The sequence below is a fragment of the Terrapene carolina genome, unplaced genomic scaffold (genome assembly GCF_002925995.2).
Source record: "Terrapene carolina triunguis isolate 2854851 unplaced genomic scaffold, T_m_triunguis-2.0 Scaffold96, whole genome shotgun sequence".
Lineage (NCBI taxonomy): Eukaryota > Metazoa > Chordata > Testudines > Emydidae > Terrapene > Terrapene triunguis.
Window position 1 is genome coordinate 60941709 of NW_020664447.1, and position 24332 is coordinate 60966040.

The 24332-nt window shown below is 45.8% G+C and overlaps 1 protein-coding gene across 2 annotated transcripts in view; it reads left to right on the forward strand.

Annotated features, from left to right (window-relative positions):
* Positions 1–19048, forward strand: part of TTLL5 (tubulin tyrosine ligase like 5) — a 214163-nt gene extending 195115 nt beyond the window's left edge. For both annotated transcript variants that reach the window (XM_029911515.1, XM_029911516.1), the window contains one exon: positions 17687–19048. In XM_029911515.1, the coding sequence (XP_029767375.1) occupies positions 17687–17727 (41 nt within the window). In that variant the 3' untranslated portion in view covers positions 17728–19048. The remainder of the gene's footprint in view (positions 1–17686) is intronic.
* The last annotated feature ends 5284 nt before the right edge of the window (positions 19049–24332 follow it).

The window sequence follows — 24332 nt, forward strand, 5'->3', positions numbered from 1 at the left end:
GCACCTCTCTCCACCTCACGGCATGGATGCTACGTGTCTAAGCTCCGAGGAGCTAGCCTGCATCAGTCAGGTCTAGCAGGTTCTCCTGGAAAGCAGAAAGCCCTCCACTACCTTGCAAAGTGGAAGCGCATCTCCTGCTGGGCATCAGAGCAGAATATCTCTCCGGTCAGCGCATCTCTGCAATCCATCCTGGATTACCTGCTGCATTTAAAGCACCATGGCCTTGCCTTTTCATCAATCAAGGTGCACTTGGGAGCCATATCGGCTTTCCCCCCTCATGTCCAGGGTAGATTGGTGTTCTCACATAAGATGACAATCAGGTTCCTGAAGGGCCTCAAGAGACTGTTTCCTCCAGTCCGAGAAACAAAGGGTAGGTATAAATGGTCAGTTTTCAGAATGGAGAGAGGTAAATAGTGGTGTCCCCCAGGGGTCTGTTCTGGGACCAGTCCTATTCAACATATTCATAAATGATCTGGAAAAAGGGGTAAACAGTGAGGTGGCAAAATTTGCAGATGATACAAAATTACTAAAGATAGTTAAGACCCAGGCAGACTGCGAAGAGCTACAAAAGGATCTCTCAAAACTGGGTGACTGGGCAACAAAATGGCAGATTAAATTTAATGTTGATAAATGCAAAGAAATGCACATTGGAAAGCATAATCCCAACTATACATATAAAATGATGGGGTCTAAATTAGCTGTTACCACTCAAGAAAGAGATCTTGGAGTCATTGTGGATAGTTCTCTGAAAACATCCACTCAATGTGCAGCGACAGGCAAAAAAGTGAATAGAATGCTGGGAATAATTAAGAAGGGGATAGAAAATAGGACAGAAAATATCATGTTGCTTCTATATAAATCCATGGTACACCCACATCTTGAATACTATGTGCAGATGTGGTCGCCCCATCTCAAAAACGATATATTGGAATTGGAAAAGGTTCAGAAAAGGGCAACAAAAATTATTAGGGGTATGGAACGGCTTCCGTATGAGGAGAGATTAATAAAACTGGGACTTTTCAGCTTGGAAAAGAGACGGCTAAGGGGAGATGTGATTGAGGGCTATAAAATCATGACTGGTGTAGAGAAAGTAGATAAGGAAGTGTTGTTTACTACTTCTCATAACACAAGAACTAGGGGTCACCAAATGAAATTAATAGGCAGCAGGTTTAAAACAAATAAAAGGAAGTATTTCTTCACACAATGCAGAGTCAACCTGTGGAACTCCTTGCCAGAGGATGTTGTGAAGGCCAAGACCATAACAGGGTTCAAAAAAGAACTAGATAAATTCCTGGAGGATAGGTCCATCAATGACTGTTAGCCAGGAAGGGCAGGAATGGTGTCCCTACTCTCTGTTTGCCAGAAGCTGTGAATGAGTGACAGGGGATGGATCACTTGATGATTACCTGTTCTGTTCATTCCCTCTGGGGCACCTGGCACTGGCCACTGACGGAAGACAGGATACTGGGCTAGATGGACCTTTGGTCTGACCCAGAAGGGCCATTCTTGTGTTCTTATGAGATCCGGTTCCCCAATGGGATCTCAACCTGGTCCTCTCCAGTCTCACCAGTTCTCCTTTCGAGCCTCTGACCTTTTGCTCTCTTGCACCTGTCGTGGAAGGTCACATTCCTTGTAGCTATTACCTTGGCGAGGCGAGTGTTCGAGATTAAAGCCCTCACTTCAGAGCCCCTGTATACAGTGTTCTACAAGGACAAGGTGCATCTGCCGCCCCGTCCAGCCTTCCTGCCAAAGGTGGTGTCACACTTCCATGTCAACCAGAATGTCTTCCTCCTGGTGTTGTGTCCAAAGCCTTACGCGACCAATGAGGAGAGGTGTCTGCACACTCTAGATGTCAGGCGCACCCTGGCTTTCAATCTGGAGCGCACCAAGCCCTTCCGCAGATCGACTCAGCTCTTTATCACGTTAGCTGACAGGATGAAGGGCCTTCTGGTGTCCTCTCAGAGGATTTCGAATTGGATCACCACCTGCATCCGTACTTGTTACGAGTTGATGCAGGCTGTGCCTCCACTGATAGTGAAGGCTCACTCTACTAGGGATCAGGCATCTTCGGCTGCCTTCCTGGCCCATGTCCCCATCCAGGACATCTGTAAAGCCGTGACGTGGTCATCGGTACACATTACCACATGTAATGCTATGCATTATGTCATCTGGGTGATGCTATGCGTTACATCATCTGGGTGATGGCAAGCCAGGGATGATGCTGGATTTGGCAGAGCTTTGCAATCGACACATCTGTGAACTTCTACCCGCCTCCGAAGGTACTGCTTGGGAGTCATCTACAATCGAATGGACATTGAGCAAGCACTCAAAGAAAAAACGGTTCTCACCTTTCGTAACTGTTGTTCTTCTAGATATGTTGCTCATGTCTATTCCATGATCCACCCTCCTTTCCCTCTGTCGGAGTTCCGGCAAGAAGGAACTGAGGGAGGGAGGGGGCTGGTGGTGCCCTTATACCGGCACATATGCTCACTATTCCAGAGGGCGCCAAAGCCAGTCCCCTACGGATACCACTGAGGGTATAAACTTCCGGCACTTGTGCATGTGGCGAGCACTTACATCTACAATGAAATGGACATGAGCAACACATCCCAAAGAACAGTTACAAAAGGTGAGTAACTGTTTTTTATGGACGCTGTGAGCCTGACTTGAACTCGTGATGGTAGATCAGAGAGCAAGGTGAGTGTCACTTCTGCTGTGATAGCACTACCCAAAGTTCTGAGCCAAGCAACAAATTCAGATTAGGAATCTTAACCTCTAGTTCCTCTGATTTTCTCAGGTGTTGTACATCCGCAACCTGCTTCTCTCCCCCCGCCCCCTCCACATTGACTTTAATGGAAGTAGTGGGTGCCCCCCAACTCTGAAAATCAGACCATATGGGCAACCATTACTACATTACCAGTTCCACTGGAGAAAATCTAGTCCCTCTATATGAACCAGGTTTAGATTCACCCTGCCTTAGACTGAGGGTCCCTAGAGAAAACTATTCCTTTGCTATTTTCTCCCTAGTGGAATTTAACAACACAATGTGTGCTAGCAAAGTAATCAGCCAGGATTAAGAAGAGCAATCACACCTCCTGAGGCTGCCTGGCTGTTGCTTGCTGAGTGAATGGCCTATGCTGAAGTTTATGGTGGGTCTGTTCAATTCCAGGAATGGCCTTTGTGGCAGGCACAGTGTTCAAGCTGGCTGTGTCCAGATGATGAAGCCACAAGGCTATTGGCTAGTCAGTTTGTTACTCTATCTGAGCCAGTCACCTCTGAGGGCCTGTTCATTCAGTAATGGTTTCCATTAAAGAAACTAACAATATCAGGCATGTGGGGCACACTCTTTGCCATATCTTAATGTTTTACTTTCCACTCCTTTGTAGAGACACAGTACCTGAAATTATAAATTGTTCTGTGCCTATCTTGAGAAAAAGCGGTTTCCCTGGTGTAAAAGGTACCTCTTTTTCCCCCTGGAATTTTTAGCATCTGAACACAGGCAAGGAGGCAGGTAGCACTGCAGCACTGAGGAAAGTCTCCAGCCGGCTACAAAGTTACACACTTCTTTATTCATTATTCATCCATGCTGAAAGTGGCAACACAAGGCAGAAGTTTCAGGGAGAAGAAGAGAGGGTGAAGGGTACTATTATAAGACCAGAATAGCAGTTCCTGGCCAGCTTCTCTATTACTGAGAGAGGTTTTGCAGATACTTAATCAGAAGCAAGAGTCTCAATACAGAAGAGATCTGAAAGGGCAATTTACCCTTCATTTCAACATGATGCTCAGTGTATGCCTGGTGGAGGGGATGCTGCAGGGACACCTACTAAGCTGATCGGTTTTAGGGGTCAAATGGGAGTCACCCATGATCCATTTCTATCCCAATGGGATGTTGGTGGTTTCCCCTTCATCTCTTCTCCTCATGTTTCTGTCCTGCTGCCCCCAACCTGAGAGTGTCTGAGAAAGAGAGTTTTATTTTACTTATTTTTATTGTAAAAGCTCCAAACCAAAGAACACCCATCTAGGGCTCTGAGTGTCTTGACATAAATTTATATAACACAATAATAATACGAAGAGTTACAAACAAAACTCAGTGTTGTATAAAACCAGGGCAGAGGTATGTCCAGCTCCAATTCTGACAGAAGTTGCACATTTATCAGGCAGGCTGGTTAATAACCACAGAGTATTATTCTGCTAACTCTTAGATTGGTGATGTTAGCAAGAAGTGGCTGCCAAGAGGGAATTAAAACTACATTGAGAACAGCTGGGTTGGGAGAAGTAAAGAGTAGTTGGTTTTCTGTCCTACTTTAGGGGTACTCATGGCTCCTGATTCAGGCACAAATGTCACTTCTTTCCCCTGGTCTAGGTTAAAACTTGGGCTCTGACATGTAGTCTAGTTTCCTTTGATTCTGGTTCTTTGGGAAATGCTGTAGGGAAGAAGTGAGCGTTACAGTGCAGCCTGAAGCTGAAAGGGAAGGACTCTTCCTGATCTCCTTTGGGAGGGTGTCCCAGGGTCTCAGGCCAGCTGAGGAGAAAACTCTGCCTTCTGTGACTCACATCTGTATCTGGGCTTAGATAATTATACCAGGAGGTTGTCCAATGGTGTTAATTATCTATCTACTATAGAAATTCATCTGGCTCCAGCTGTGAATATCTGTGCCCCAGAGGTATCCAGCTGCATGGGAGGGGACTCCTGAAGGACAGTCAGTCTTTGAGATAAAATGCACCCATCTCGCTGAGGGCTTTGAATTGGATCCCTAAGTGCATGGGGAGCTAATGCTGGTTGAGGAGTACTGGCATGATATGCTGTCTTGGGCCTAATCCATTTAGGAGACAGACTGCTATCCAGTACATTATCAGTAGTTTCTTCATAAATTTCTTCTTTAGGTTGAGTAAGAGAAAAGTACAGCTGTCTAGCCTGAAGGTGATGAATGCGTGAATCACTATGGCCAAGTGTTTTAGAAGAGTGGATGGAGTCTTCTTGCTGGGTGGTTGTGAGAGAAGGAACATTTAGTGACTATTGTTGTTTGATTCTTCAGAGTCAGTGATCAGTGTAGCTCAGCCCCAGAATTTTTCAGTTTGCAGAAAATCAATATGCAGATGGTGATTTTCTCAGGGTTTTTTTTTATTATCCAGAATTATTTGATGACATTTCCCATGAATTTCATTTATGGCTTAATATATGGAGATATACCTATCTCATAGAAATGGAAGGGACCCCGAAAGGTCATCGAGTCCAGCCCCCTGCCTTCACTAGCAGGACCAAGTACTGATTTTGCCCCAGATCCCTAAGTGGCACCCTCAAGGATTGAATTCACAACCCTGGGTTTAGCAGGCCAATGCTCAAACCACTGAGCTACATGAAATATGAAATTGGAGTTGAGTTGCTTAGTAGGGGTTGGCCACATAAGTCACACATGGCACTTTATCTGCTCCCTGATTGGTTAAGTGTCACCTTATCATCCAGTTTCTTGTGTGCATATTCAGGGAAAATTAGTTTAAAAATTGCTTTCCTCAGGTATTCAAATGTGCAAGCTTAAAATTCACTTTACACTAGCATTTGTGCTAGTGAAAAACTTTCAGACAAATACAAAAAGGGTGTGAACAAAACAGATGCAGATTAATTTAAAAATTATTTCACATTATTTGCCCAGGTATAGATACAGAAACTGTCCTGGAGGTGGGAGATTCTTGTATCACTAGGTAGTGGGTCCCAGTTCCTTGGGACCATAGAGGACAAGGATAGGAAATGTAGCATAAATGGGGAGGCTGGTGTGCACTAGGGTGACCAGATGAGAGGAAGAAAATATTGGGACACATGGGGTGGGGGCGTCTGCTGGCGGAGCAAAAAAATAAAGCCAAGTGCTGCCGGCGGAGTAAAAAAAAAAAAAGCTGGCGGAGCGAAATATTGGTCGGGACGCGGGACAAACAGCTAAAAATCGGGACAGTGTGCACAGCCTGTATCAGTCACTTGGACATTTGCTGCAGTAAGGTGGGATTCCCAGCTGCTGCCCTTGTCCAGGATCCCTCAGCTTCTTTCAGGCTTCTCTGCAGGCTGAGGAGGCGGTGGGTTGTTGAGCACCAATGTATTTATTTTTATGTTGATAACACAGCCCCCGGGGAACCTTGGCTACAGTTACAGTCAGTGTGGTGAGACCAGCTGAATCTGTCCAAATCCTTCAGCAGTAGCAGCTGGGAACAGGACTCACTCGGGTTTCCACACACTGTCGCTGATTCCTCTCCTCCATACCACTAATCCCGTTAATTCCACTCTTCATTGCCACCCTTCTGGCTCTCTCTTGTTTCTGTGACTGACTGCACATGTGGTCTTGACTTTGAAAAGTAACTTCAAATGAGCACCTCGAGTGACCTCCGCTTCAGACTGGCCTGGCTGCTCAGGGTGTGAAATACCTCATGGCACCAGCGAACTGCTTCTGATGACATCTCATCACTAACCCTAGCACAGGAATATAGTAATGCAAACACATCCCCATAAATCCTTTCAGAACAGGCTAGCTATCTGATAAACTTACTGGACTGCTTAAAGGGAGCAGTGGTCAGAACCCCAGCATCTTCCACATAGACCAAAGCTTCCCCAGCAGAACCCTCCATCCTGCGCACAGCCTGTGCCACCAATGGTTATGACATTCTGTGAGCACCTCTTTCTGCCCTGCCTATAGTGCTCCCTTCCTACAGCGCTGCCAAAAGAGGATTAGCAGGAAACATGATCTGCCCTGTATCATAGGAATTTGGAAAGAAGCAGGGCTTGATGTGGTGAAGGGAGGTGAATCCCACTGTTTCGTTTCCCTTTTTGAGTAGATGGAGGACTGCTGTGATGGCAAGTATTTGGTTTCACATCTGTTCCAAGAAATATCCTCCTAAAACCATTGTCCTTTGAAGCATCCCAAAGCTATCCAGGGCCCCCTCCCTCCCCTCAGTCCCCTTCCTACAATCTCAAGGCCATAGAGCAGCAGCTGACTCCCACAGGCATGAAAAGATGGCAGATGGAGAGCCAGAGTCACTGTTGATCCTGGTACAGTAGTTGTGGGATTATTGGCCCAGAGCAGTGCAGAGACTGAGCCCCTCATACCAGTGCAGAGGGACCAGAAGAGAGTGAGGTGGTAGTATAACACCTTTTCTCTTAGTCTATTTCACATTGTTGCATGGAGAAGGAGGGCAGAGTGACTCTGTGACTATTAGTAAGCAGACATCAGAGGCCCTAGCCATGTACATTACAATAGCTTCACAATGAACTTGGAGCTCTAAAACTAACAGCGGTGCATGATTACAATTGTTTCTGTGTTTATCCACCTATCTGAGTCGTATGGGGAACTCTCATTAATCCCAACATAATCTAAAACTCCTTTCTGAAGGCAGCATTTTTCTAAGCCCTCCTCAGACAATGTTAACAGGATAATGTCAAACTCAGCCGTCACCTCTTGGCTAGATCTAAGGGGCTGTGCTCACGTCTAATGAAACAAAAATACACTTATTCCTAAACTCGTGAGAATGGTCTGCCTCTTGCACCTCTCGTGCCTTTGTTTTATGAGAGGAAGAAGCTGTTTCCTGTTATCTCCTGGTTGAATGCTAATGAGAGGCCAGTCCAAGCCTGGGGAGCATTTCAGGTTTTCTGAAAGCAGACGTGGGGCTGGGGAAATAGGAGAGGGAGGAGGGGATGGTCTCTTAAATCAGGTCCCCTCTTTAAAGCTGACTTGGAACTTAGCCTGAACTGTAGGAGCCTAGAAGAAAACTCGTAAGCCGGAGAGGCAGTGACCTCTTGTTTGAGCCTTCAGAATAAGAATGGTGTGGGGGGCTGGTAGGGGGAGGGTTGCCCTGCAGCTGGCTGAGCTCTGCCAGTTCTCAGTATTGAGGTGGTGGGGACTCTACCCAGGATCTCACCTTTTTGGAAATGCCCTTCAGGATCAATCGTGCAAAGATTTGGAGAACTCATATGATCCCCCGGTTCTTCTTTGAGGAGTGTCCCTGTAAGTGCTCCACTTTAGGTGAATCTGCGCCCCTGTGCAGGGGCGCCACAACAGGGGGGCTGGGGACCATGACCCCATCATTTTTAAAAGTGGGAGGGCACTTTTTACCAGTTGTGAGGGGGAGGGGGGCGGAGAGGAGCGAGCGGGGGGCGGGGTCTTGGGAAGAGGAGACAGCGCATGAGCAGGGCCTCAGGGGAAGAGGCAGCACGGGTGGGGCCTCGGGGAATGGGTGGCACGAGGGTGGGGCTCAGGGAGAAGGGGCAGCGTGGGGGTGGGCCTCAGGGGAAGGGATGGCATGGGGAGCAGGGCCACAGTTCGGGTACCCACTGCCTCCCCCCTTTTAGGGAGCTTCCTCCGCTCCTGCCCCTGTGCTTGTAATCGGAGATTTTTGATAGCAGTACCTGGTTGGGTCACACATGCACTTTCCCCATCTCACACCACTTCTGGCGGTTACATAGCATTGTGCGACCAAACCCCTGCGCCCTCCGTTCCTTCTCTGCTGCCCTCGGCTTGAGATGGAGCACCTGGCAGCGCCTCTGAACTTTCTCTTTAGTCTAGTTCTAACTTTAGGGTACCAGTTCATAACCCAGTTAATTAGTTAGTTCATAGTTAACTACTCTACCTCTTCCCCATTTATTTTTCTTTTCTTAATAAAAGATTCTTATCTTTGGAGTTTTAGTTCTAGTTATTAGTATACCCTTTAGCATAATATAGTTACCCTCCCTCCCGGGAGAAACCCTATTCTAAGCGGCCTGGTCAGTTCCCTGGGGTTTAAATGTTATCTTACTTGCCGGCCGTCAATCACGGTCTTGGACAGGCATTCACAGTGTGTCCGCTCTCTTGGTGAGACACGCATTTCACAAAAGTGCTCCCACTGCCGCAATTTAAAAGCCTATGCCAGGAAGGCAAGAGACCTACAGTTAAAACTCATCATGATGGAGAAGTCTCTGTGCCCGGCATCCAGTCGTGGATCACAGACCCCTCCTGGACAACAATCTCCAATGACAGTGTTGGAAAGAGGTTCCCCACTACCCTCTCAGAGGAAGGAGCACCTCCCCCCAAAAGGCAACAAAGAAACGGGCTCTCACGTCACTATAACGAGAACCTGCCAAAAAGAGAGATTTCCCGACCTGTCAGACCACGTCGGTACCAACTGCACCGAGAGCCATCCACTTTGGAAGTAGCAGGACCATCTGGTACCATGGCTGTTGCGCAAGCAAAAAATCCTAAACGGGTTGGCTCGGAAAAAGGCAAAAAGGGAAACCTACCTTCCCTACCTTGGTATTGCCGGAGCCGCTCAAACATGCGGCACTATAGTCTATGCCCGGCACTGACAACTGCGGTAAAGGCATTGGTATTGCCGACAACATCCTCCTCGGTACTGATGTTCTTGGTACTGCAGCAGTTTCTCTGCCATAAAGTTCTGGTCTCCTCAGCACCGATCTTACTCCATCACACGCGGTACTGTGCCAACATACCACACCACCCAGATCAGCTCCTCCTTTATCCAGTGACGAGGATGATGATGATGAAGGGGAAATCTACTCCTTCCATCACTCCTTGCCTATCCGCACAGCTACCAGACCAGGTCCACCAGAACACCAGGAATACCACTCCAGACCTGAAACTCAAGGATGGTATGGATGCCGCCACCTATGCCATTTCCACCACAGTGGCCTTACTGGGATCCGGTACTGCCAACAGAATCCTAAGCCTCCCAGTCCACACAGGGAGAGGTCAAGGCGTGGTAATGTGCAGGACATCATGGCTGCAATTCTCAGGAATTCTGAAAGATGTCCAAATAGACAAATTCATGGAGGATAGGTCCATCAGTGGTATTAGCCAGGATGGGTAGGGATGGTGTCCCTAGCCTCTGTTTGCCAGAAGCTGGGAATGGGTGACAGGAGATGGATCACTTGATGATTACCTGTTCTGTTCATTCCTTCTGAAGCACCTGGCATTGGCCACTGTTGGAAGACAGGATACTGGGCTAGATGGACCTTTGGTCTGACCCAGTATGGCCGTCCTTATGTTATGTTCTTAAGTAAAAGTGGAAGATCTTCCATTCCACAGAGAAAAACTTTTCTCTGCCAAAACCAACAAGATCCTCCCCTTGATGAAAGATTCCCAAGTGACTCTCCATATACTTGGGATATATACACCTGCGATGAAACGGAGACGTTACCAGCCATATCAACGCAGCAGAGACACCTTGTTCCCACACAAACAGCAACGACTATACGACCCCTAAAGGCACAGACAAAGGTCACAGAGACATAGAGCATTTCAAACCCAGTCCTCTACGTCATAATCCACATCAGTCAAGCAACAATTTTGAAAATTTGGTTGAGGGTCTGAATGATCTCCCTCACCTGCCAGTGCGAATACTAACCAGGTCTTTGGCCACCGATTACTCCTTTTTTACCATGTCTGGGCATCAATCACTATGAACCAATGGGTTTTAGAGATCATAAGATCAGGCTATGCCATCCCTTTCACCTCCTGTCCTCCCCGTCCCTCTTCAGGGGCCTTTCTCATGAGCATCTGCTACAACAAGAAGTAAACCATCTTCTACAGTTAGGTGCCGTGGAACTAGTTCCTACACAACACAAGGGGAGGGGATTCTACTCCTATTACTTCTTAACCCAGAAGAAAAACGGAGGATGGAGACCCATTCTAGATCTCAGAAAGTTCAACAAGTTTGTACGAGCCCCCAGATTCAAGGTGGTCACAATGACCACAGTAATACCAGCACTGGAAAGGGGGGACTGGTTCTCAACCCTCGACCTACAAGACACCTACTTCCACATCACCATACATCCTGCTCACAGAAGGTTCCTGCGGTTCACAGTGGGAAGTGATCACTACCAATACAGAGTTCTACCATTTGGCCTTTCCATTGCACCGAAAATCTTCTCAAACCCTTGTGGTAGTGGCAACACATTTGCACAAACAAGGGATTATAATATTTCCATATCTGGACGACTGCCTACTCAAAGGCCCCACTTGATCAGAAACAATCGACATCATTAGGGTTACAGATAAATGAACAAAAATCAATCCTATTTCCGGTACAACAACTGGACTTCATCAGAGCCCACCTAGACACCATAGAGGCCAGGGCATCATTACCGATTAACAGATTCATGACACTGACCAACCTTATCTCAGTAGTCATGAACAGGCCACAGATATTGGCACATACCTGCTTACAGCTACTGAGTCATATGGTGGCCACCACTTTCGTTGTAGGACATGCACGACTGCACTACAGGGCTGATTACATTCTGTGTATGTACCAAACAAACACAGCTTGAACAGGAGCCTCACAATGCCACCAAAAATCAAGGAATTCCTACACTGGTGGACACAACCAGACAATGTATGTACAGGGGTCCTCTTTCACCAGGATCCAGCATCCATGCTAATTACAACATATGCCTTGATTGGCTGGGGCGCCCACCTGGATCAGCATACAATTCAAGGGAGATGGTCTTCTATGCAGACTCAATTACACATCAACCTCCTCAAACTATGCGCGGTTCACAACGCCTGTCTTCACTTCCTCCCATTGATAAAGAACGAAACACTACACATGATGACGGAAAACATCACCTGCATGTTCTATATAAATTGACAGGGAGGATCCCGCTCTCACTCCCTATGCACAAAGGCCATAAAGTTTTGGAACTGATGCATAAACCACAACATACACATTTCAGCATCCTACCTCCCCAGTTACCAGAACACGACAGTAGACATATTGAGCAGACAATTTTCCCAGTATCACGAATGGGAACTGAAAAACAGAGTCTCGCAATCCATATTCCAATGATGGGACTATCCAAAAGACAGTAGCTCAGTCAAAAGACACAGCTGAGTCTACAGATAAACAAACAAAAATCAACGTTCACATCCATGCAGAGACTGGAGTTCATCTGCAGTCCACAATATATGTTCACACCTCCTACCTTTGATCAAGGACAAGGCTATAAAAGTGCTGACAGACAATGCTACTTGTATGTTTTTTATAAAACACCAAGGAGGGGCACAGTCACACTCCCTGTGCACAGAAGCAATGCAACTATGGAATTGGTTCATCCGCTACATCGACATCTCAACCTCTTACCTACCAGGTTGCCAAAACACCACAGCAGATGCACTGAGCAGAAAATTTTCCCAGGACCATGAGTGGGAAATGAACACCAGGGTACTTCAGAACATATTCAGATGCTAGGGGTTCCCAACTATAGATCTCTTTGTGACAAACCAGCCAAGTGCCCTTACTTCTGCTCCAGAGCGGGACTGAGACCATGATCTCTCGGTGATGCTTTTCTCCTCAAATGGGATACACATCTACTATATGCTTTCCCTCCAACCCCTCTCCTAGCCAGGATCATACACAAGATAAGGACCGACAACTCCAAAGTCATCTTGATAGCCTCCATGTGGCCAAGGCAAACATGGTTTCCTTGCCTTCTGAAGATGGCTGTGTGCCACCACACACTCTTCCACTTCTACCTTATATCCTGTCTCTGGGTGTGGGCTGGGTCTGCCATCTGAACCTAGCAAGACTCCACCTGAAGGCATGGCTACTCCATGGTTCCAAGACAATGAAATGACTGTTAGGAGGAGATAAGGGACATTCTTTTAAACAGCAGAAGGTCTACTACCTAGTATACCTACCTTCACAAATGGAAGAGATTCTATATATGATGGCAGTATAGATAAACAATGGCAACTACCTCTCCTTTAACAGTGGTATTGGATTACATAGTGGAACTCAAGAAATTGGGCTTCTCGATGAACTCCATCAGAGTACACCTTGGGGCAGTCACGGCATTCCACCACAAAGTGGACGAGTTCTCAATGTTCGCCCACCCTACCATTAAACATTCTCTCTAGGGTCTTTGTAACCTCTATGCAGAACTACGAGCCCCCACTCCATCATGGGACCTCAATCTGGTGCTGCAATGCCTTATGGGGCCCGCTTTTGAACCATTAGCAACATGCTCACTTCTCTACCTCTTGATGAAGGCGGCCTTCCTTGTCACTATCACATCCACCCAACGAGTGGGAGAACTGGAGGGCTTCATGGCACATCCCCCATACACAATATTTTTCAAAAATAAAGTTACCCTACGACCACACCCCAAGTTTCTACCTAAAATAGTTTAATTGGTCATTTGAATCATCCCATTCATCTCCCATCGTTTTCCCCAAAAATTCATGGGAACAAACAAGAAGCAACGCTTCATACCCTAGACACCCATAGGGCACTAGCTTTTTACACTGAGAGGACAAAGTCTTTCAGAAAGTCACCAAAGTTATTTCTTCCATCAAAAAACGATCTAAGGGAGACACCAGACCCAAACAAAGGCTGTCAAAATGGATCCCCGGCTGCATTGACTTTTGCTATTGCCATCATCAGATACAACCCCAACCAGGGACCCACACTCATTCCACCAGAGCACTCTCAACGTCAATAGCCTTCCTCAATAATGTGCCTATAATGGACATCTGCAAAGCGGCCACCTGGGCAACAGTCCATACATTCACACAACACTATGCCATAGAGCAACACTTGGCATCAGATGCTGTACTTGGACTTACGGTTTTATCAACTGCCATGCAACTCCAAAGCCCCTCCCTTCCACAGAGGGGAACTGCTCTACAGTCACCTAAAGTGGAGCACCCACAGGGACACTCCTCAATGAAGAAGAGAAGATTACTCATCTTGTGCAGTAACTGAGGTTCTTCGAGATGGTTGTTCCTGTGGGTGCTTCACTACTCTCCTTCCTCCCCTCTACTTTGGAGTTTTTTCGCACTAGAGGCTCTGCAGTAGATAAGGAATCCAGGGAGGGTTGGTCACACAGCGCTACATAACTGCCTGAGGCGGTGCAAGATGAAGACTGTGCATGTGTGACCCAACCAGGCACTGTTACTAAAAATCTACAATTACAAGTGCAGGAGCAGAGAATCACCTAAAGTGGAGTGCCAACAGGGACAACCATCTCAAAGAACCTCAGTTACTGCACAGGGTGAGTAACTTTCTCTTACTTCTACTGTATTGTACGTAGTCCTTTGGTACCTTGCTATCAATACAGGAATTGACTCTGCCCCTCCACTGGATGTCTTTTTGTGGCATTGATTTACTCTTGGTTTGCAGTAGAGAAATATAGGCCAAAAAATTAGGGTGAATAGGTTGAGAGTTTGGCAAGACTCATGGAAATTGAATGTGGGGAAGGACAGAGCCAGAGCAGGGAGAAGCAACTACAGCAAACAACCTGGGGAGTGGGGAGATGAATAAGGGGAAACAGATCTGGGTTTATACAGAGCACAAGAATTTTGTAGTGATAAATGAAGGCAGGGGGAGCTACCTTTTATGGACACCCAGCCAGCCAGTTAGCTATAAAATCCCTGTTAGTTGCTGTTCTCTACTTGCTTTACCTGTAAAGGGTTAAAAAAAGCCCATAGATAAAAAGAAGGGAATGGGCACCTGACCAAAAGAGCCAATGGGAGGTATAGAACTTTTTAAAATTGGGGAAAAACTTCCCTTTTCTGTCTGTTGCTGTTCTCTGGAGAGAGGGGACTAAGCAGGGACAGGACTGAAACTATGCTGTAAAAAGCTTTAAACCAGGTATGAAAAATCATCAAATCATACCTAGAACTACTGATGAACCCCAGATATGTAGGTAGATCAGGAATGTCTAGGAAGATGCAATTAGGGTTACAGGTCTGTCTCATCTTACGCTGGGGTTACGTTCCGCAGTCAGCGTCTAAAGCGAAAATCGCGTATAGTCAAAATTACATTGAGTGTAATGGCGGGCGGAATCGCTCGCACTACAGAAACAGTATTTAAATTGTTATTTTTCTTTTTTGTTTTGTTTTGTTTTTGCCGACCGCATAAAGCTGAAATCGCACATGTTAAATGCGCCTAAGATGCGACAGACCTGTATTTTCTTTTATTGCTTATTGGCTTGTGGACTCCTCTGTGCTAACCCCCAAATGCTTTTGTTTTGCTTGTAACCTTTAAGCTGAACCTCAAGAGAGCTATCTTGATGCTTAATTTTTGTAATTGTTTTTTAAGACCTAGCAAAAAGACTAAGTTCCAGATGTATTTTCTTTCTTTTTGTTTTTAATAAAATTTACCTTTTTTAAGAACAGGATTGGGTTTTTGTGTCCTAAGAGGTTTGTGCATATGTTGTTTAATTAGCTGTTGGCAACAGCAGGTTTCCTTTGTTTTCTTTCTCAGCTCTTCCCCAGAGGGTGTGTGTGTGTGAAAGAGCTTGATGGTACCTGACAGGAAGGAATTCCCAAGTGCGCCTTCCTGGGTTCTAAAAAGTGGTGATGGGGGGGTTGCACTTGGGTGGTGGCAGCATCTACCCATCCAAGGTCAGAGAAAAGCTATAACCTTGGGAGTTTAATACCAGCCTGGAGTGGCCAGTATTAATTTTTAGAATCCTTGCAGGCCCTCACCTACTGCACTCAAAGTGCCAGAGTGGGGGTGAATAAGGGGAAACAGATCTGGGTTTATCCAGAGCACAGGGACTTTGTAGTGGTGTTGGATGGGAAGGTAAATCTCTGTCTTCTCTGTGGCATGGGGCAGACAGTAGGGGTCACACAGGCCTCCCCAAGCCTGTCTCTCCTTCCTAGTGAGGCTGCTCACCAGCCTTTTCATGCAGGGAGATTTCATTCAAATGGTTGCAGCTGTGGGCAGCCCATTTGTGTTACACACCCAGGTAGGGTTTTGTGACATGGTGCTGTTGCTTTTTTGAGCCTACATAGTCCAAATTGGACTTATGCCCAGAAAAGGTGGGGAAGGGGGCCAGGTTGGTCTTCACTTGTCAGCTGTCCCTGTTTGCTAATGTCATCCACTCTAGGATATATATATTGTCTATCAATTTACCTCCTTTCAGACTCAAGCTGTATGTTACCAAGGGAAGCATGGGCAACACTGTAGGATTGGAAAGTCCCTCTGCATGGTGCCAAGAGAGAAGAGTTTCTAGCGTTATCAGCCCATGTAGGAAGGAGGAAGATCTTGTGTTTAAGACTAGAATTCAAGAGATTTGTTTTCCTAGCTCTGCCACAGACTCACTGTGTTATCTTAGGCAAATCACATGGCCTTTGTGCTTCAGTGCCCTATCCGTGAAATGGAGATGCAACTTCCTTGTTGCACAGAAGTGCTCTGAGGATAAATTCATTAATATTTATGAAGTGCTCAGATGTTACAATCATGGAGGACATAGTAGTACCTGGATAGATAGCCAGACAGACTTATGTTCTAACAACTCCTGGGAAGTGGAGGATAAGGGGATTCAGTCTGTTATACATGGTGACTCAGTCCCATGAATCTTTTGAGCAAAGAGACTCAATCATCATAGTCTGGGGATTGAGACAATCTAATTCCAAGCCTATTTCTAAGGTTCCTTTGGCTAACAAGAAATCTGTCCCTCTTTGTCACCCAGCACCCATTTGAGGATGGTGAACAGACCAGCAACAGCCTGAAAGGGGTATGCCCCATGGATTTACTTAGATTGTTTAATATTTGTATTGCGGTAGTGCCCAGCGGCCACTCTGAAGAAAGAGACTCATCAATTTCCACATATGCCTAGGAATGCCCCTCCCTGCATGAGCCTTCAAGACATCCAGGCACAAAGAACTCGTGAAATATGAGCTCATGTTAGTGTGTGTGGAAGGGCCACTTGTGTTACAGGGTTACATGCGAAAAGAGTGGCAAGGGAGTCTCTGTGGAGCAGGAGGATGAGTGGCAAAGTTGGATGGATGGCTTGTGTGACTTCATTTCCCTTCCATTGCACTGGCATTAATATAGCAGGTGAATACAGAGGGACAATAGGATGCTAGATGCAGATTTCTAGACCAGTAACCAGTCCAAGTGCACATGATTGGCATTCTGGTTCCAAGTGCATTTATTTTTAATAAACACAGCTCCCAACAAGTGTTCAAGTCTAGGAGCAAACTGATTTCCTAAATATACAGGAAAAGCTTTGCCCACCTGAATAACCAAAAAACATGACCTATTCAAAACAAACATGGTGCATTGCTAGGCCGTCTGGATTTTTTTTTTTAAATGAACATCAAATAAATTTTTTAAAGTAAAATAAGTGAAGATGACATCAGAGTTTTGCCTTAAACCTATTAAACTGGGAAAATGCAGAGCTCAGGATTAAACTCCATTCTGAACAGTGGGAAGGAAAAAATCCTTTCCCATCCCCCAAATTATTCATTCAGAGAGCTCACCCCCTGCAGCAACGAGCCCTTCAGCTCCTTCTTTTGTGGGGCTAGAGGTTCCCGACCAGCAAGCAAAGGAGCAAAAGACACAGATTGGAAGAGACCAAATATACTGAAGAGGAAAAAGAAGACTCAGTAGCATGGCTGTGGGAGGATGTTGTGAGGAGCAGATGGGTCAGGCGGAGAGCCAGTCATAAGCAGCTGAAGGGGTAGTAGTTATCCAGGGGATGGTGAGAAGTATTTATGGCTTTTAAGCTGTTAGCTCATTCAGACAGGCTTAGCATATTGATCTATGCATTTGTGTGTAGCTCTCGTGTGGTTTGCAGTCTAACAGGGAGTTCCAAATTTCTAGTGCTAATTACTTCTGCATCCACTGGGTCAGTGCAGTGGTGTTTTACACTCTGAATGCCCCTTTGAGGTCACTCACAGGCTTTGCTTTGTGTCTTTTCCAGCTCCTACTCGCAGTGATGGATTAACTCTGAGCACCAGGTGAGAAGCCCAGTGCACCGCTCCTGAGTGCGAGGCAAGGGATGAAGCAGCAGTGACTGCTCATCACACCACCATCCCTTTAACACCCAGATGAGGTTGACAGTGAGGCCCTGCTGCACATTCCAAAGAACTCTCTGAGGAGAGGAGAGAAGTTACGTATCTGTGGGAACTGGTGGTAAGGCTCTGAGCTGAGGGGCACCATTCCCTCTCAGAGCTTCTGCTGCTGAGCCCCCAGGATTCCTTCTCCTCTCCCACACCTCCTTCCACCCACCAGCCATAGAGACACTCACATAAGACAGAGGTCCTCTAGCTGTCTGCATAGTGCTTCCCAAGGTCTAAGTTTGAACATGAAGCCTCATCCACTCAGCCATTTCAGCCCATCCTAGTCCTGTAACAGACACAGTTCTCTGCCCTCTATGAGCACTGCTCACACCACATGACAACCAATGACAGAAGACAAACAGACCATGTGATGAGAGACATCCTCATTGGCTGCCGTCTTGAATTTTGGCAGGAAGCCATGGAAATACTCAGTTTGAATAAAGTAATTTCATTTTGTTTGTATGGTTTATATTTTCAGTTATTTTAAAATCTGACTGTAATGTCATGTTGTTTCATTGCTGGAGGTTTGTATTTGGTGTGGCTTATTTTTGTATTTTGCTTTCTCCTCCCATTTATTTCTGCTTTCTAAACTTTTTCATGATTGGCTGATGTTTCTAGAACCAGACCTGAAGCCCAAGGAACAGGTGGCTTCTATCAGCTGCCTCAGTGGCTTGTTGCACCACACCAGTCAAAGTTTGGCTAGTGCTATGAAGATAACTCTGCCTGCATTAGAGGAGTGCATCAGCAGCTAGAGATTGCATAGGGTTGAAAACCCACTGCTCCCTAAAATGCAGAGCAAATATCTTCAGGCCCTGCTCAGTTCCTAGGTTCATTAAATAACCAACAAGATTTTCACATATTTTCCATTCTTTCTCCTGTCAAACAGCCAAATGGAACAATTATAACAGACCATGTTCCCAAGCAACACACAGGGTCCTACTGTTTATATTGGACCCCACACTGAACAGGCTGCTAGGATCTGATCTCTCTCCTTCCCGGTTACATTTGCCTCCCTATCATTCCTGCAGTACACACTGCAGTTCCAATAATCGGTGCTACTAGGGCCTCCTCAGGTGACTGGCAGACAAGTGATGGACAGGATGAAGGATATATCAGAAGAAAGAAGTCTTCCTGGTACTTGGGGTCCCTGCTGCTAGTGCTCTCAGGACCTGGTTTCCACTCTGCCTAAGGCTAGGTCTACACTACCCGCCTGAATCGGCGGGTAGAAATCGATCTCTCGGGGATCAAATTATTGCGTCTTGTCGGGACGCGACAATCGATCCCCGAATCGACGCTCTTACTCCACCAGCGGAGGTGGGAGTAAGCGCCGTCGACTGGGAGCCACGGAGGTCGATTTTGCCACCGTCCTCACAGGGGGGTAAGTCGGCTCCGATACGTTGAATTCAGCTACGCTATTATTATTATTATTAAATCGACCCCCCCCGTAGTGAAGACCTGCCCTTAGTGAGGAGAGGTTGCTGATGTTCACCCCTCAGGCAATGGAAAAACAAAGATAAGTAAGAGGGTCCACATCAACTGCTGTATCTGCAATGGCCACTGGCAGCAGCAGATGGCATGTGCCGGTAATGTGTGAAAACAGACTTCCAGCTCCCATATCAACTGGCTGCAGAGTCTAGTAGTGCAAGTGACCCTTCCCTCCTCTGCCTGTTTAATTTCTGATTAGAAGCTAGCAGGCTACCTCAGTTAGGCCTCAGGGAAATCAGAATCTCTACAGCTTCCCTGCCACTCACCCTAACCATAGAGATTAGTCCTCTACTAAACACCACAAGAGCAAGAAGCCCTCTCACAAAGAAAGCAGAGAGCCCAGCTCTCATGTAAGGAAGCCTGACCGATCTTCCTTCTCTGAGAAGCCAAAGAGAAATCCAAGTCCATCTCCCCTGGAGTCTCTGTGGAGGAGGAGAAAGTTCTTCATCCTCTTCAGAGTCAGATTCTGACTTTGAAATTGCCTCCCTGAGGAGTTTTAATGCATAGTACATGAGCCACAGAACTGGAGGTGGTGGTCAAGGCTCTGAGCTGGTTATATTCAGTGAATCAGATAGACTCCCTAAGGAGAAGAGTAATATCTGGGCCTCCTCACTAAAAATCCATGCCAAGAGTGCAGTGTTCTCTAAGAAGAATGATGTTCCTTGGGAAGGGGCAACTTCTGTATCTGACCTGTTCAGACAAAAAATGGAATTGGCCTTAAAGAAAGCAAAGAAAAGACAGGCTCCTAAGCTCAGTACACTTCTGCCCCAAAGCCAACAAACTTCTTTAGCGGAACATAACACCTTTACTGACCTAATTTCCACAGCTTGGATACTACAATAGGTACCAAAGGGAAGGAGTAAGTCCTTGGGCAAATCCTTATACTAACAAATCAAGTTACTGACTTCCTGCAGCCATGTCCCCAGGTTCCTTTGGAGATAGAATTAACTAGTTCCTCAGACAGGGAAAATACCAGACAAATGAGTTCCTTCCATCCTTTAAAATGGTTAACAGAATTTGCATCACTTTCCTCAGGCTCAAGAAACGTTCTCTCCTTATGCCTCTGACCTTTCAAAAAGGAGATGATGTAAGCAAATGTATCCAGCACCTCTCAGATGTTTGTGGCAATCTTCCTGTCTGTTAAGGACAGTTAAATGAAAGCATTTTCTCTCTTGTTTCTAGTACCAGAAATTCAAGATGGAATCTCTTTGGCCTAATATCAGCTGGAGAATTCTTAGCATCTACAGACATGCAAAACTCATGTCTCCATATACCTATCACAAGTATCTCATGAGAAATACCTAAGAATGAAAATAGCAGCCAGTGCTGCCATAAATTGTGGCTCTGCAAATTTTCACAAAGATTCTGATTGTAGCCAACTAATGATGCTGGGTTGAAGGCAGTTGGAATTAGTAAAAAATAAAAATTACTTTACTTTACTTTAAAATGATGTATAGTCATCACATTGTGCTTATTGCTAAGGTATGCTACAGTCAGATTTTATCACCATTTCCTTTGTCCTACCTCCCCTTCCTTTCTATTGTGTGTTACACTCATTTCCTGCTCTTCAAGACACGGGTTGTGTCTTCCTATGTGTTTGTACAACACTTAGCACAAAGGGGTCCAGATTCTAATTGAGGTCTTTGGGTGTTATTGCAATACAAATAATAAATGGTAATAATGTAGTATGGTAGCAGGTGCCCATCACTGCTAAGGGGATCAAGTTCTGTCATATTTAGATAATTGGTAAGTCAATCTCTTCCAAAGGCTCTAGTTGTGGTTCAGAAAATGTTATTTTCTTTCACCCATGGGCTTTATCATAAATCCTTGAGAGCACTCTGGAACTATCAGAGGATCTTGTCCCTTTACAAGTCTGTTTCATCACTTGGAAAGCCCACAAATGTTTGTCTCATGAAAGGCTCTAGAATATTGTTTCACTAGTGACCAAGACATCCTCTAAGTACCGTACTGTCCTGCAGCTCCTTGGCTCACAGCAAATCTTTACTTTCTTCTGCTCTCACAATAGGACTAATTTCATTTTCTGCAGAAGAAAACCCTTCCAGAAGAATGGCAGGAAATCTCTGCTCTGGTGAGACACGTCTGCTACTTTTCTCAAGGGATTTTCATGCTCACATCCTGCCTGGACCATTGTAATGACAGATGCCAGTTTCCTCGCAAAGAGAGTTTGTATGAACCAGATGAGTGCTCAAAGAACCAGAAGCATCTTCATAGGAGCAGACTGGAAATGAAAGCAGTTCACCTGCTACTTCTGCATCACAAGCCATTCTACGTTACACTTTTTGCATCAGTCCATTTAGACAATACTGTGGTGGTGTCTTACCACATGTATGAGGGTGGGGAAACATTGTAGCCCTTCTCCTACCCACTCTGAAGTGGGCAGAAGAGAATCTTGTGACATTCACAGCAGTCCACATAGCTGAGAAAGTCAGCATAATAGCAATTTGGCTCAGCAGTTTCAGCATACATCACAGGGAATGGAGCTTCAATCCACAAGTATTTCACCAGATGTGCAGGATGTGGGAAATTCTAATAATACACGTTTGCCACAAGCCACAGCTGTAAAGTGCCTCTGTTCTGCCGCAGATATAGGGGCCTCTTGCACTAGGGATAGACACATTCTTTGTTCCCTGAAATTGCAGCCTGCTGTGAACCTTCCCTCCTTTCCCCCTCATTCCCCAGATGCTGAGAAAAGTACAAAAGGACAAGATGAAGTGGATTTTCATAATTCCAGGTTAACCATGGAACAGCCTGTGTGTGCAACTGTCCTTAGCCAAGCCCTGGACTCTTCATTTCATAATCAATAGGAACTGATTCACGATGATAAGAACATTATTTTCTTATGGATATATCTTATGAGACTGACCGTGAAGTGCCAAGTTCTCCCTGACTCAGACATCAGTGTCCTTCTTAAGTCTCTAACACAAGCAACCAATGGCAAGTACAACCTAGTCTGAAAAGTTTTCTCCTTATGAGTTTCTAATACAGTTAGTTCCTTCTCTGGGTGCTAAATACCTGATTTTAAAATATTTTTTCCAGTGCAGCCTAAAGAAAAGCCCTAGTACCTGAAAGGACCTGGCTGCTGTGTTTTAGTTCTCTCGGATCTAGTGGCACCTTCCCTCTGCAACATCCTCTAGGAGTGTTCTAAAAGCAGCCAAGCAACTGAAGTCCAAATTCCATGTAATCCACCTCCCTGGAGGAGCCCAAGGTGGTCCAGAATACAGTGCCATCCTCCTTTTAAATCTGTGGACACAGGTGGCATTTTCAATTGCAATTCCATCAGATAGAAGATTAGGAGAAATCACAACCATTTGATGCCATTTTTAATTTGCTGCCTTTCTTCCTGTGCTCAGCTGCATTCCCAAGACAAATCCCAGTTTTCATGCTGAGCAAAAGGTGTCCCTTGTCTCCTTTCCTTCAGAGCAACTCAGGATGTGACAAAGAAAGGATCCTACATTCATGCAGCATGACCTGAAGCCTCTCACATTTTACCTAGAAAAGACAAAAGTGTTTCAGATTAGCTGATTCCTTCTGTGGGTTCTGTAGCAGCACAGAAATGCAAAGCAGCTTGTGAAGTATTGACTTCTCCATGGATTTGTTCCCCTGTTCTTGAAGCATCACTCTGAGAAGGGGTCCTTTGTAAAAGTCTATTGGGCGAGGGCTCCCAGGTTGCTTCCAGGAGAGAAAGTGGAATGGATACTATAGAAGAGATTTGCAAAGCAGCCACCTGGAAGCCCAGCTGCTCCTTCACTAAGCATCATAGGGTGCATGTTAGTGACTCATTTTATTCACCTTTTGGGTAACCCATTCTAAGGGCTCCAATTTAAAACTCTAACATGTTTTTTTGAGTCAAGGAGTATGTTTTCCCCTCCCTAATTTGTCAAATTGGTGCTGCTATGGAAAGATTATTAATATGGGTTCCTGGAGCTCTTGTCAGCTAGGTGCCTTCTCAGTTACTGTTGTTCTGCATTGTGTGTGGATTGAGGATGTCACCCTCATGGGCTCCATGTGCACTAGCAGCAGTGACCTCTTGAACTTTTCTGAGCCATCCTTCTGCCTGACATCACCTGTGGAGCGGTGATGGAGAGAGGTGAGCCCCTTAATACAGATTCCAGGAGCTACATGTTGCAGATATCCTTTTAATAAGTGAGGAACCTTTTCTGTACAGTGAAACCGACCCCAGAATTGTCTCCAGCTCTCCCAGTGCTATGGAATCTGTCCTGCATTGAGAACCCAGCTCCACCATCAAAATCTGTCATCACAAACCATTGACAACAGTGAGCTGCCCTGGGAGGCCATGGCTGTTTTGGTCTGCAGTCCAAGTGATGGCTGGAGGCCCCCTTTATTCTCTGCCTCTGATGGGATGAGTACCTCAGGCAGACACAAGACAGTTTAGTGGCAGCCAGAAAGTACAGAACGGGATTTATGAACTTGAAGACTGGAAGATGTCAAATGCAACACAGAGAAAAGTGAGAGAGCTCTGAAACTTAGTGAGTTGGAGCAAAGCTGATACTGTTTTCAGTGAAACAGACAAAGGTTTGTGTGAATGGTGTATGCCCCTTATTCCTTTTTTCTTCTAGGTAATCTCATTTCCTTTGTGCACTGAAATCTGTTGGCAGGAAACCAGAATAGGGGAAGCAGCACACTCCAATTCACACTGGGGGTGGGGATGGTCCACTGGTTTCCCATGTGCCTGTTGAATAGCTAGGGCCAGTGGAGAGCACAGTCAGCACAGAGAGCAAGGGTCTGGGACAGCATTTTATTTTGTAATGGTTCTTATATCATACTCATCGCCATAGTAGCTGAGTGCCTTCTACTAGTGCAATAAGTTATGTAGTTCCTCTGTCTTAACAGTGGAGAACATTGCAACCAGAGTTGCATGGTACTGAGATTCAGACCTAGGTCTCTTGCATGCTACTGTAGAGCACTCCCAACCTGAGAAACAAGGAGCTGCCACATATAATCATACCAGTGGTCTCCCATATGGCAGTGCAGAATACTCCT